The sequence below is a fragment of the Heteronotia binoei genome, chromosome 6 (genome assembly GCF_032191835.1).
Source record: "Heteronotia binoei isolate CCM8104 ecotype False Entrance Well chromosome 6, APGP_CSIRO_Hbin_v1, whole genome shotgun sequence".
NCBI lineage: Eukaryota > Metazoa > Chordata > Lepidosauria > Squamata > Gekkonidae > Heteronotia > Heteronotia binoei.
Genome location: NC_083228.1, coordinates 44,354,576 through 44,369,570, shown reverse-complemented (window position 1 = coordinate 44,369,570; position 14,995 = coordinate 44,354,576). Strand labels below are relative to the sequence as shown.

The 14,995-nt window shown below is 43.5% G+C and overlaps 1 protein-coding gene across 10 annotated transcripts in view; it reads left to right on the top strand.

The window, feature by feature from the left end:
• JAKMIP3 (Janus kinase and microtubule interacting protein 3) overlaps positions 1–14,995 on the top strand; it is a 159,361-nt gene that overhangs the window by 81,010 nt on the left and 63,356 nt on the right. For 9 of the 10 annotated variants that reach the window (XM_060241389.1, XM_060241390.1, XM_060241397.1 and 6 more), the window contains one exon: positions 8,737–8,958. In XM_060241389.1, the coding sequence (XP_060097372.1) occupies positions 8,824–8,958 (135 nt within the window). In that variant the 5' untranslated portion in view covers positions 8,737–8,823. Of the gene's footprint in view, positions 1–8,736; positions 8,959–14,995 lie in introns of those variants that run through there. The other variant, XM_060241398.1, reaches the window with a different exon arrangement.

Below are 14,995 nucleotides of genomic sequence, written 5' to 3'. Positions count from 1 at the left end.
TTGCCTGGCTAGTGGGTGGCAGGTGCCTGGCGAAATTTTTAACAGGGTAAAACACCAGGTTGTTAGGCTTTCCAGCCAAGGCCAAAATAGCCAGAGAAAAAAAGCCTATTCTAATCTCCTCTCCCCTCCTTCCCATGGCAGAGAACTGGCTAAATACACTACTCAGTAGAACTGGCTGCTCTAAGTCCTCTCAGTGTTTTCCTCCAGGTTTGACTGAGAGGAAAGCACAGGAGGAACCTGGCCCTAGCAAGAGGCACATGCTTATGTCATGGCAGGAGAAGGCCAGCTTACAGCACTACTGCCAACTCATCAGATCTTGTCCTTCTCACCCCTGATGGAAGTGCAGTGGCAGCTAGTCACAGCAAGTGGGCCTAGGGTTGCCTGCTCTGGGTTGGGAAATACCTGGAAATTTGGGGGTGGGGTGGAGCCTTGGTAGAGCAGAGCTTGGGGAGGGGAACAATATAATGCCATAGAGTCCACCCTCCAAAGCATCCATTTTCTCCAGGGAAACTGATCTTGGGATCTGGAGATCAACTGTAATAGTGGTGGATCTTGAGATGCCATCTATAGGTTGACAACCCTAAGTGGACCACACAAGTCACTTCACTATGCACGGTGGACTACAAATGTAAATAAATCCTAGACGCTTCTGCCCCACCTTCATGACCTTCCTTTGGCTGTTATGTTTATGCTGCAGCCAAGGCTAAGAGGAAGCAATATGGCTTGTGCCCTACTCAGTTTGTGATCTGTGTCCTGCCCTTGTGCAAAGATACCAGCTATGGTTTTTCCCCTGCACTGGTACCTTCATGTGGCATGATCCTGTAAGTTGCAGTTTGGCAGCATCTCAGGTGGCAAGAGAAAAACCATTAAAAACCCGATCTCACACTTGCCAGCTTCCTCCAAAAGTTCAGATTTGTTGTGGTGGCCCAATTTTATAAGACAATGGATCCGTTTTTGATATGCAAAAAAAAAAAATCACTCTGATCAATCTTTTCTCCATCACTTATGGTTTATCCTAATCATGGTAGTATATGTGAGCTTTTGGTTATATGAGAATAACTTGTAAGCCATCTTACTTGTTCAAAGCGGCTAGTTAATCATCAAAGGTCTCACTCAGCCACTATACCAATCACCATCAACATTAGTCAAATTATACCATAGTAAAAGTGGAAGTTCATGTTTACCAATGGGGTGCATAGACATATTACTGTTACTAAGACTGTAGTTCTGGAAACTGTCTGTACTACATAGTATCATGGAAAACTGGGTTGTATCCAGTCCCATCAGTTGAATCAAATGACTCCTTCCCTTACAGATGAGTCTTTCAACTCACAGATTGGTATCTGGGTCTATTTGAAAACCTATGCTCTGAATCCAACCCACTGGATAAATGCCCTGTTTATTTGCCTGTTTAATGATATAAATAGGGGAGTGAAACTAGAGCAAAAACTAGGTATTGTAACTTCTTAAGTAAAGAGTTTTGAAATCCAAGAAACCTGTGCATGATACCTATATTTTTACTATAAAAATCTCAAAAGTCAGATTTTTGTGCTGGTTTTTAGAAATTCATATAGACCCAAGTTGATGGACAGCTGATGATCTCTTTCTGTGTCGGCTGGGATATATTTGAGGATATCTGAAGCTAAAAATGGTTTGCCTAGTCTGATGAACCATCTGTGTCAGCCTTTCCTGGCATCCTTGTGTTGTTATGAATTGAAGAGTACTCCGGCCTTTTGCAAGCAGAACTGTAATTAGTGATCATGAGCAAGAAATCAGGTCACATGTTGCTGTTTTGCTGACAGCTTTCTGCAGCTCAGGGATTTGTTCCCATCAGAGGGCAAAGTAAATAGCAACATGCTTAGAAAGCCTTTAGATGCAGTTTGTGGGTAATCACATCAAATCAATAATAGTAAAACCATTAGAGCTTCTTTTCTTGGTTAGAATTGTGACAAAAGAGACCTGGTATATGTATCCCACAAGTCAAAGCCTAAAGAGTGATGTCTCGTAAACATTGTGATAGCTTCTCCTCACCACCACCACCAAAGGTGGATTTCTGTGGGACACCCATATCAAGGGGGGGATTTTGACTGCCTCCCCATTTGCAGCCACCCCACTGTGTATGGCTTTTCATCCACATGGGTTCTCCAAATTCCAGCATCATTGCTTTGGTGCTCACAGGTGCTGTTAGAAGAAGGGGAAGAGATCTGTTGCCACCAGGGATGATGTATAGAATTCACCCCAGTACATTTTAATGAATGCATACTCAAGCTGTTATTTCAGCAAAAACACTGAGGCCGTTATCAGTCCTATTAAAGGATGAAGCATTCTCTATATGAAATGCAGGGGTTGATTTAGTAACATTAAATAAAGTCCCTTGAAAATCTCACATGTGGCTTTAATAAAAAGAATCAGGTCAGGCAGATTAAGGTCAGGACTCACATCCTATGAACTGTGTGATAGCTGTCTCTTTACTTGGCATTAGTCTAACTATGGGTTATTACAGACCAGCACTTTGGGCTGACTCAGTGACGGCTCTGAAATCGACTAAAAAAATCCTTCCATACACAAACATCTGCTGCCCATCCTGGTCCTGAACTCACCCTGTCCTCCAGCCTCCTCTGGCTGGCTCAAAAAGCTACCACTTTCAAAGTAGCAAATTTCTGAGCTGACAGCCAGTCGTCCCATTGGCATCTGGAAGTGGCAGGACAGATGTGAGGTGACTTGACTGTGTGAAAGCACCAAGTCACCCCAAGCCACTTCCACATTTTTCTTTCCTTAAAAACTGGTGGGAGCGCATGAGCACTTGAGCGCTTAACTTATTGGGGGGAGAAAGAGAGGTCTGGCTTCTGAGGCACCTCCACATCTGGAGGTGCCCGGTTGCCTGACAGATGGGATGCAGGCACTTCACTGGGGAGCGTGTGGAGGTTTTGGGACAGCTCTTTTTGAGCCAGCCCAATTCGGGACACCTCCCAACCACCCCAAACTGCCCATCTGTTATCATCCTATTAGTTCCTTTGAAATGAATTTAAGTACTGCCTTTTCCCTTGTCTGTGTCACTTGTTTATGTAATGCAGGGAAAGTTTTAGTAGCCTCCAAATTATATCCTAGAATGCCAATTATAATATCAAATCTTGAAAACATCATACCTATTAACTGATGGATAAGAAACTAGAGAGAACATGGAGTGTCATCATTCTCCAATAAGCACCTGATTGTTGGATAGACTAGGGTTGCCAACTCCAGGTTGGAAAATTGCTGAAGATATGGTGGTAGACCCTGGAGAGGGCAGGGTTTGGGAAGAAGAAGGACACTCACAGAGCATAATGTCATACTGTCCACCCTTCAAAGCAGCCATTTTCTCCAGGTGAACTGATCTTCTAGGGTCAAGAGTTTAGGAGTGCTCCTGGAGCCTTAATTAACTATGGAGGCCTAGGTGGCAGCCACTGCCAAATCCACATTTTATCATCTTAGGCAGATAAGGCAGTTGGTCCCATACCTAGAACACGGTGACTTGGCAACAGTGATCCATGCAACGGTCACCTCAAGAATAGACTATTGTAATGCCCTCTACATGGGGGTGCCTTTGATGCAAATTTGGAAGCTACAACGGGTATAAAATGCAGCAGCCAGGTTGTTAATGGCGCTACCTTTACAAGTGCACATTCAACCTGCACTGGAATTGTTGCACTAGTTGCCTGTGGCATTCCGAGTTCGCTTCAAGGTGATGGTTATGACCTTTAAAGTCCTTTGTGGCCAGGGACCTGTCTACCTCCAAGACTCCCCATATGAGCTCCAAAGAGCACTCCGATCACGTTCACAAAATCTTCTCAGGATCCCTGGACCAAAAGAAGCTCAGCTGACAACCACTAGAGCTAGAGTCTTTTTAGTGGCAGTCCCTGCCTTGTGGAATGCTTTCCCTGAAAACATCAGAGCCCTGTGGGACTTGACACAATTCCACAGGGCCTGCAAGATATAATTATTTAGGCTGGCATTTAACATCTAATGGGGAGATGACCACCATTCTGCCATCCCATAACATTGGTATTTGAACTCATCCCAGTAACCATACCATTTGGATTCTAGGGGATGAAACTGAAACTGAATGCAATGTTTTGAATTGTATGACATCATATGAATTGTTTTAATGATTTTATTGTGGTTTTATTTTGTGCTATGTTGTTTTAACCATTGTTAGCCACCCTGAGCCTGTCAGGGAAGGGTGGGATACGAATGTAATTAAATAAATAAACTCGTGCAGGAGTTTCTGCCGCACTATACTATTTTATTGTTGCTCTTATGCTTCTCTTTGTGCAAGAGATTGTGAAATTTGTTGTGCAACCAGTTGTGCAAGTAGACACATGTATTTGGATTTTTTTGTGCAATGTTCTAGAGTACAAAATGAACCTTCTTGGAGCAGAAGTCTTCTTTCACAAGCACAAAGGCATCTTTGGATCCAGCTCATCATAGTCTATTTCCAGAGTTTATCACTCCAAGTCATGCATTCGGTTTTTGCATCTTCTTTAAACCACAGGAAAGCTTGTAGCAATGTTACATACTTTATTTATTTTATTTAACATATTTTATGCCATCTTTCCACTCAGTCAGGGTGAATGGAAGACATACACACAAAGGAATCAGAAACTGCAGAAGAGAATCCCAGTTGGCTAAGCAGATGTATCAGCAGCAATGATAAAGTCAAATGTAATTAGACTGGAGGTCCCACATTTTAATTTTTACATAATGAATGACTATAGTGTGACACGCAGTGCAAATACTATAATTAAACACAGAACACAGCCTACCAAGTCATTCTTTTGTAGAAGTTTGTAAGAGGATGATTGTGTTGACACTTGGCAACTCATTGGCTTATATATAAAAAAATGCATTCGAATATTTCTGAACAACTGCATACTGAGTACATTGAAAGTGTCATATTGTGTCCTGAGCTCCAATACAATCAAACTTTGGGGAAGAAAAATGTTTGCAGGTTAACAAAAGCTTACTGGCCACACACTCCACAATGTATTAGATTTGTACATTGTGGTACCACGCAAATCATACTGTGCAGGAATTGCAAAAATTACTCTGCAGTAGGGGTAAACAGTCAGTTTAAACATAAAACTCTCGAAACTTGTCTTTTTCCTAAAAAAAAACCTTGAACAATTTATAGCAGCCCCATGTTGATTTTGAATCAGCAAAGTCACTCTGAGACTTTACTCCCAAAGTGCTGCCTTTCAGTCTATCATTCTTCTTGTACGCTAACTATAAACCGCGGAGCCAGATGGACCCGGAACGGTTCCAAATGGCTCTGCGGGATCCCTGGCCCTCTGGCACCTCTCTCGATGGCCTGGTTGAGTCCTGGAATAATCGGCTCTCCAGAGCCATCGAGGAGATTGCACCTCGGCGCCCTCTGCGGCCTCGGACTAAGCCGGCTCCGTGGTATACCCCGGAACTGCGCCGGCTGAAGCAAGGCCTTAGACGGCTAGAGAGGCAATGGCGGCGTACCCGCGACGAAGCGACTAGAACATCTTATAGGAAGTTTATGAAGACCTATGAGATGGCAATCAAGGCCACAAAGAAAACATACTTTGCGACCAAGATTGCATCTGCAAATTCGCGCCCAGCTCAATTGTTTAGAATAATTCGGAACCTTACTTCACTGCCACAGGGCAACCCAAAAGCTAAGGAATTGGAGATAGGCTGTGAGGCTTTTGCGAAGTTTTTTGCAGATAAGGTCCAATCGCTCCGCCACGACTGCCCCGCCAATTTAGACGCAGTAAGTGAACTTGAGGCCCAATGCGTGTCTTCGGATGTAACCTTGGACTGCTTCGACCCGCTCAGCTTGGAGGAAGTTGACAGAATTCTTGGCACTGCACGATCCACAACTTGTGATCTGGACCCATGTCCCTCCTGGTTAATTAAGGCCTGCCAGGAGGAATTGAAATGTCCTATACGGGACATTATAAATCGATCTCTTTCGGAGGGTGTTTTCCCAACATCCCTGAAAGAGGCAGTGGTCCGCCCTCTCCTGAAAAAAGCTACATCAGACCCGGCCGTATTGGCACATTATCGGCCGGTCTCAAATTTGCCCTTTTTGGGCAAAATTATAGAGAGGGCTGTGGCTTTGCAGTTACAGGATTTTCTGGAAGACGCTTCCACCTTGGACCCATGCCAGTCCGGCTTTCGCCCGGGCCATGGGACGGAAACAGTCTTGGTCGCCCTCATGGATGACCTCCGGCGGCAACTGGATCGGGGCGGCTCGGCGGTATTGCTGCTGCTCGACCTGTCGGCGGCGTTCGACATGGTCGACCACCGGCTGATGACCCGCCGCCTCGCCGACGCAGGAATTCGGGGGCTAGCCTTACAATGGCTCTCCTCCTTCCTTGAAAATCGGGGACAAAGGGTGGCAATTGGGGGGAAGCTGTCTCAGAGACACCCGCTTCATTGTGGGGTGCCTCAGGGGGCAGTTCTCTCCCCGACATTGTTTAACATCTTTATGCGCCCCCTTGCCCAGCTTGCCCGGAGGTATGGGCTTGGTTGTCATCAGTACGCTGATGATACCCAGCTCTATCTATTGATGGAAGGCCAGACTGGTGATGTCCCTACAAATTTGGACCGGGCGTTACAGGCCGTGGCTGACTGGCTCAGGCTGAGCGGGCTGAAGTTGAATCCAACGAAGACTGAGGTCCTTTGCGTGGGTCGGGACGGACCGGGGGGGGAGATTACTCTGCCAGCTTTTGACGGTGCGCCACTGACACCAGTGCGCAGGGTCAAGAGCCTGGGGGTGCTACTGGAATCCTCGCTATCAATGGAGGCCCAGATAGCTACCACCGCAAGATCCGCCTTCTTCTATCTCAAGAGGGCGAGGCAGTTGGCTCCCTTCCTGGAACGCGACGACCTAGCAACTGTGATCCACGCAACGGTCACCTCAAGACTAGACTACTGCAATGCCCTCTACATGGGGCTGCCCTTGTGCCGAACGCGAAGACTTCAGGTAGTGCAGAACGCAGCGGCCAGGCTGTTGATGGGACTACCTAGGTGGGAACATGTGCGGCCGGTGCTGCGGGATCTGCATTGGCTACCGGTCGTCTACCGCGTTCGGTATAAGGTGCTGGTTATTACCTTTAAAGCCCTATATGGCCGAGGACCTGCCTACCTCAGGGACCGCCTCTCCCCATATATCCCCAGGAGAGCGTTAAGATCTAGCTCCGAAAACCTCCTACAAATCCCTGGGCCAAGAGAGGCTAGAATGAAGATAACTCGGGAGCAAGCCTTCTCATTAGTGGCCCCGCGCTGGTGGAATCAACTCCCAGAGGGGGTGCGAGCCCTGCGGGACCTGAACCAGTTCCGCAGGGCTTGCAAAACCTCTCTTTTCCAACTCGCATTTGAATTAGGACCAGACTAACTTGATAAAATCATTCTAACTCTAGCCATCTTATGTTGTAACTGAAGCTGTTAATATGTAATTGTGACACCAGAAATTATAGCACCTATTTTTATGTATTTTAATCTATATATGTAATTGTATTGTATTTATAATGTTTATCTGCTTTTAATTGAATCATGACGTAGTCATGTCTGTGAGCCGCCCTGAGCCCGCCTTTTGGTGGGGGAGGGCGGGATATAAAAATAAAATTTATTTATTTATTTATTTATTTAATACTCACACTGAATTCTTATATGTATGCTAACTATAAACATACAGGATGGTGAGAACCAGAGAGGATTGTGAGGCACTCCAAAGGGATCTGTCAAGGCTGGGCAAGTGGGCGTCAACATGGCAAATGAGGTTCAACATGACCAAGTGCAAAGTAATGCATATTGGGGCCAAAAATCCTGGTGTGAACTGGAGGAGACTGACCAAGAGAGAGATCTTGGGGTTGTTGTAGATAACTCACTGAAAATGTCGAGACAGTGTGCAACTGTAATTTTTAAAAGGCCAACGTTATGCTGGGAATTATTAGGAAGGGAATTGAAAACAAATCAGCCAGTATCATAATGCCCCTGTATAAATCGATGGTGCGACCTCATTTGGAATACTGTGCACCGCACCTCAAAAAAGATATTATAGCATTGGAAAAAGTCCAGAAAAGGGCAACTAAAATGATTAAAGGGTTGGAACACTTTCCCTATAAAGAAAGGTTAAAATGCTCTTTAGCTTGGAGAAACGTTGGGGCTCTTTAGCTTAGAGAAACGTTGACTGAGAGATGACATGATAGTGGTTTACAAGATTATGCATAGGGTTGAGAAAGTAGAGAAAGAAGTACTTTTCTCCCTTTCTCACAATACAAGAACTCATGGACATTCAATTAAATTGCTGATCAGTCAGGTTAGAACTGATAAAAGGAAGTACTTCTTCACACAAAGGGTGATTAACACATGGAATTCACTGCCACCAGAGGTGGTGGCAGCTGAAAGCATAGCCAGATTCAAGAGGGGATTGGATAAACATGGAGCAGAGGTCCATCAGTAGCTATTAGCCACAGCGTATTGTTGGAACTCTGTCTTGGGCAGTGATGCTCTGTATTCTTGGTGCTTGGGGGGTGGGGAGGTCACAGTGGGAGGGCTTCTAGTGTCCTGGCCCCACTGATGGACCTCCTGATGGTGCCTAGTTTTTTGGCCACTCTGTGACGCCAAGTGTTGGACTGGATGTGCCATTGGCCTGATCCAACATAGCTTCTCTTATGTTCTAATACCTTCCAATACTCACACTGTTTTTATTTACCTTTTTTGCAGGTGAGTGAGAAAATGTAGTGGAACAGACTGGAAGAACCGACGAGAACGGAAGGTTCTCTCAGCTTTGGAATTTTACGCTATCTCACAATGTCAAAGAAGGGTGCCAGCTTTCGAGCTAAAGGAGAAAGACCTGATGCCCTAGCTGCCTTGCAAGCTGCCAATGAAGAGCTCAGGGCAAAACTCACAGACATTCAAATAGAGCTCCAGCAAGAAAAGAGTAAGGTGTGCATCTTTCCTCCCCATTAATCAGAACAGAAGTCTTCCAGTTACCTCTTGTTTCCAAAGCACGCCCACTTCAACATAGTGGGTGAACCAGAGCATGCTTGCAAAGCCCTTCCATCACTCTGCCTCTGTCAAAATCCACAAGTTCAATATACCTTGTGTAAGACTGTAGTCTTACAACTATCATGCCTAGTGCAGTATTTTGATCACAGCAGAAACCCTCTCTCCAGCCTCTACACATTCACTGGAACATTCATAAAGTCTACATATGTACAGGTGTTCCCTCTAAGCTGAGTTAGCATGAGCTAGCTCACAAATTTTTAGCCTCCAGCTCACACATTTTTGTCTTAACTCAGGAAGAATGAGTACAATAATTTATGCAGTAGATCACAACTTTAATACCAGTAGCTCACAAAGTAGAATTTTTGCTCACAAGACTGCAGTTTAGAGTGAACCCTGGTGCATATGTGTGCTTATTTCCATGTACTCTGGAACCTTGGGTTGTCATGGTTGCGTAGAGACAGATAGGTTTGTAAGCCTACATTTTTTCATGCATAAGGGTGCATTCCAATTACGGCACATTGACTGGGGAGCAGAACTCACCACAATCCTGCTTCTCTCCCAAATGCATTCATTATACAAATTTAGAACATATGAACAGGATTGTCAGAAGATACAATGTATATTAGTTTCTTGTTTTCAACAGAACAATGCACAATCTGTAATCTGAGAATTTGTTTGTAAGAAGATCTGGTAAGCATTAAAGAGGGACCCACCGCTTACTATTACTATTGCAGAATGAAGCCTGAAGGCTGCTTGAGATCCATTCCTTACATGAATGTGCATTTTGATGAATTATTTAGTGGCTTCTCTAATTGGTCCCCTATGGAGGCAAAAGCAGCTGTACTGTCAGCGTGCACCATATTCGAAAAAGCAAAACTGCCAAAATGGGAGGACAATGGCATAAATCCATATACCGTACACATTAAAACAAGCTGACTTGACAATTCTTATTGAGAACCATCTTGATTTTAATTCTAAAATTAAATACAAATAAATGACACTCTTTGGTTTGACAGCCTGGAACTTGTATTTGCTTTAAAGTGATCTACCAAAGCAAATTTGTCTGAGCTTTGCTTTGCATGAAAATTTGGGGGTTTGATGATATGTGGAAAGGGTGGCTGGACAATAGAATCCCAATGGAAATCGCTGCCTGAAATGACTATTTCATGAAAAGCTGGTCTAGATAGCCGCTTTCCATGAGCATTTAACTAGAGATGCAGTTGACTGTACTCAGAAAGAGCAGCCCTAAGCAGTTCTACTACTTGAATTTATCTCTTGGGACTTGCACACAGGAAAGTGTATGAAGAATAGCACTGACAATCTTGTACATACAAAGAGCTCTTCTACTGGTTATGGGCCATCTGGAACTGCCATCAAATCAATGCCTTAAGTGAAATTTGTAAATAATTTGGAGAACAAAACCAGGATGATCTGACTTCTGTCTTGTGTGGTCTGTCTTTCTTTCTTTCTTTCTTTCTTTCTTTCTTTCTTTCTTTCTTTCTTTCTTTCTTTCTTTCTTTCTTTCTTTCTTTCTTTCTTTCTTTCTTTCTTTCTTTCTTACTAGGTTCTACAGAGCCCCGTGGTGCAGAGTGTTAAAGCTGCAGTACTGCAGTCCTAAGCTCTGCTCACGACCTGAGTTCGATCCCCGGTGGAAGCTGGGTTTTCAGGTAGCCAGCTCAAGGTTGACTCAGCCTTCCATCCTTCCGAGGTTGGTAAAATGAGTACCCAGCTTGCTGGGGGGAAAGTGTAGATGACTGGGGAAGGCAATGGCAAATCACCCCATAAAAAGTCTGCTGTGAAAACGTTGTGAAAGCAACGTCACCCCAGAGTCAGAAACAACTGGTGCTTGCACAGGGAACCTTTCTTTTCTTTTCCAGGTTCTATTAATTGTTAAGGGATAGCTTATTTGTGTTAAATGAACCTAGAAGTACTAGTTTTGATTTTGAAAGTAATTCACTGCCAGATCTAACATGCCTGAGAATGTGTCTCCCTATCAACCGTATTTTGATATGGCCATGCTCCATATTCCCTCCTTGCAAGAAGTGCTACAGGATGAAACAGCTTTTACATCTATAGGCCTGGGTTACACAACAATCTCCCAGATGATTTTTGCTTGGCTGCTTCTCTCCTTAGAAAGAAACAAGCAGGGGACCACAAGGACTTACAAGGGCATCTAATTTCCCCTCCCTGCTATTTCCCCTTTCTCTTTTCTGAAAGCCATCATAGCCTTTACCCTTTTCCTGCTTCCTTCTCTCCTTTCTCCTTCCAATTTCTTTCTGTTTCTGTTCACCCTTTTTTTGAGATTCTTCTGTAGGCTTGGGGAGATCCCCCAACTTTGAAGAAAAGTCTCTCTTCTTTCAAGGTGGCTCCAATCCATAGATTTAAGTATCTGCAGGTGGGGCCATGTTCACTAATAGATATATTTAGGATGTAAAGACTACTTTTTTCTACATCTTCTCGTAAATGGTTGGTTATTGTCTTTATATCTTCTAACAATGACTAACATAATACTTAGTATTTTTGTTACCATTCCTTTTACAAGTTTTTGTGTTAAATCTAGAAGTGGGACCTAGTCCATGAAGATTTTTATGGGAATAATTTTTTTTTGTCTTCAAAATATCACAGAGAGCCAGTTTGGTGTAGTGGTTAAGTGTGCAGACTCTTATCTGGGAGAACTGGGTTTGATTCCCCACTCCTCCACTTGCACCTGCTGGAATGGCCTTGGGTCAGCCATAGCTATCTCAGGAGTTGTCCTTGAAAGGGCAGCTGCTGTGAGAGCTCTCTCAACCCCTCCTACCTCACAGGGTGTCTGTTGTGGGGGAGAAGGTAAAGGAGATTGTGAACACTCTGAGACCCTGAGATTTAGAGTATAGGGCTGGATATAAATCCAATAGCATCATCATCACAATACTGTTGTAAAAGATGAACAAAGACGAGAAGGAGGGGCTTAGTAGAAGAGTATCTTCTTCATATGAAGAGTATCTTCTTCATATGCAGAAGATCTCAGGTTCAATCCGAGCCTTCTCTAACAGTATCTGAAGTACAGGTGATGTGAAAGTTCTCCTGCTTGAGACTCTGGAGAGATGCTGCCCATCTGACAATGATGACCATGTTGAACCAGTGGTCTGATTCAGTATCAGGCAGCTTCATGTGTTCATGTGCAAAGCTACCCCTCTGGATTCATAGCGTTAAACTGTTTTATCTTTTATTTTGTTGCATATCACTTTGAAGATAAGGAGAGGCAGAATATCAATAGACACTTTTAAATAAATAAAAGAAAGCATGTAAGAAGCATTGAAAGCAAAATGCCAATGGAGATGGAGTGGAAGAATCAGAAAGGAACATTAATTGAAAATAACTAAATACAGCCAGCATGGCTAATGGCTGGGAATGATGGGAGTTGTAGGCAAAAAACATCTGGAGAGCTACCGTTGGCCACCCCTGCAGCACAGGATAGAATTTCCACCAGTTTCACTGAGCAGCTCTGACGTCTACGTGTTTGTGCATGTATGATAATTGTGAGCTAGAACATGCATTCACTGACCTATAACAGTATAACTGTTATGGAAATCGACTCGCTCTGTGTTGGATGACTTTGTTGTGCAGTCTAGGCATAGAATGTCGATTTAGCTGTAATGGCACAAAGTATGGCAGATGGCCAGAGCTTTTATATAGTGTTTACACAGCCAGGAGAAAGCTATGGCTATATAATTGATGTATGTGACCATTTTCACCACTGGGTGAGTGTTGGATTCTAAGCATTATCTACAAATTAAATTTCCAAAGAGCATACCCCCTCAAATATAGCTTCTAAATAGCCCTGTAAATGTCAAAGAGTAGGCCTGTTTATATGTGCAATGAATCATGAGAGTGTTTGCCTAAGCACTACTGGAGCTTCACAAGCATTGTCAGGATAAGTGATGATGCTGTTGTTTTCACTTGAAAAGTTTTGATTGAATGTTTCTGCTCAGAGAAAGAGGAGACAATAATTGATTCTAATGTATGCATTTTGCTTCAGCTGCTCTTCAGTGAAAGGCAACAAGGTAGAATTTTAGCCAGAGTCATGTTAGGATTTCATTGAACTCGTTGTCTAAGTTTTACTGTTTATTCCTTAAGTGTTTCTTGAATCCCTATACTACCTAGATATACATCATGTTCCCATTATACGTGGTCTACCACTGGATTGCAGCCCTGTGGCGCAGAGTGGTAAAGCTGCAGTACTGCAGTCCTAAACTCTGCTCATGACCTGAATTAAATCTCAGCGGAATCTGGGTTCAGGTAGCCAGCTCAAGGTTGACTCATTAAAAAAAAAGTCTGCCATGAAAACATTGTAATGTGATGTCACCCCACATCGGAAACAGCTGGTGCTTGCACAGGGGGCTACATTTACCTTTTTACCACTGGATTATGTTTAAGTGGACATCAAGCAGACAACAGTTTCTGTGCTCATGTGCATGTAATTATGCTATGGAATGTTTGATGTTATAAAGATTGAAGCCTAAAGATTGCCTGCACTCCTCTCCAGAGGGGCGTACAGTGCTGTTGGCTGTCTCCATCAGAGGTGGAGAAGGAGTTCAGGTTATGAACAAAATTTATGAGATGTGCACCCATATTTTGCACAAGGACTTTAATTCCAAATGAAATATTATCTTGAATTGAGAAACTTTATTCTTTGGAAATTGTGACTGCAAACGAAGACTCTGTTTTCTCCGGGAGTAGTCTGTTTGGCTTCTTAAAAACATTGGAGTGCAAACATAGACTCCAGCTTCTCAAGAGTAGTGCGCTGCCTTTCCTAGTGAGCTGTGGTTTTAAGAATCTTGGAATTGTTATTTGTGGGCTCTTTGAATGAAATATTGTTGTACTCATAATATTTACTTAGAGTTTGAATATATAAATATTGTAGTTGAGTATTTAGTTATTTTTTTCCATAGTTGTGTTATCATCTTTGTTCACATCCTATTTCCCATGAATCTCCTACTGTTTTGATCCTCAGTTTGGGGCAGGGGATTCCCCAGTTTGGAAAAACTCCCCTGCTTCACAGTTATCAGAAAGTGTGTGTGTGATGGGGGGGGGGGCAGTTTGAATGTCCACTTGGCACTCCATAATACCCTATGGAGACTAGTCCCAATGGGGGATAATGGAAATCAATCTGTGAATATCTGGGGCTCAGGGAGGCTGTTTTTAAGGTTGAGGCACCAAAATTACAGCATAGCATCTGGTGCTTCTCCTCAAAAAAACCCCGCGAAGTTCAAAAAGATTGGACCACAGGGTCCAATTCTATGAGCCCCAAAAGTAGGTGCCCCATTCTACATTAGTTCCAATGAAGAGAAGGCATTTAAAAGGAATACAGTCCCTTTAAATGTGATGGTCAGAACTCCCTTTGGAGTTCAGTCGTACTTGTCACAACCTTGCTCTTATCTCCACCCCTATAGTTTCCTGTCTCCACCTCCAAGGTCCCCAAATATTTCCTGAGTTGGACCTGGCAACCCTATGGCCATCACTACATCCTCTGGCAGCGAATTCCACAAAGTAACTGTTTTAGGAACTCAGCTTGCAAGTGTCCTACCTGACAGGGATGACTTCCTGATTAGCACACAGTTAGAAGTTAGAGATTAGCTAGGGACCTGGTCCCTCATTCTCCCACCTTAGCCAGGTAGGCTGGTAACAGCTTGTTACTTTGGGCAGTGAGAATTCACACACACACACCCAGTCTTGTATGTCCTGTCACTACCCTTTCACAATAACTTTATTTTAGGATGCCTTATGTTTCCTTTCTCCCCATATGTGTCTTTCAATTGTCTGTTAGCCGCCCTGAGTCTGCTTGCAGAGAGGGTGGGATAGAAAATGAAAATAATAAATAATAATAAAGTAATAAATAACAAGTCTAATTTAAGACATATAGCAAATCAAAAGTAAAAAGTACAATTAAAAACCAAATATCAGCTTGTATCTTCTGAAATTGTCCATTGTCAGA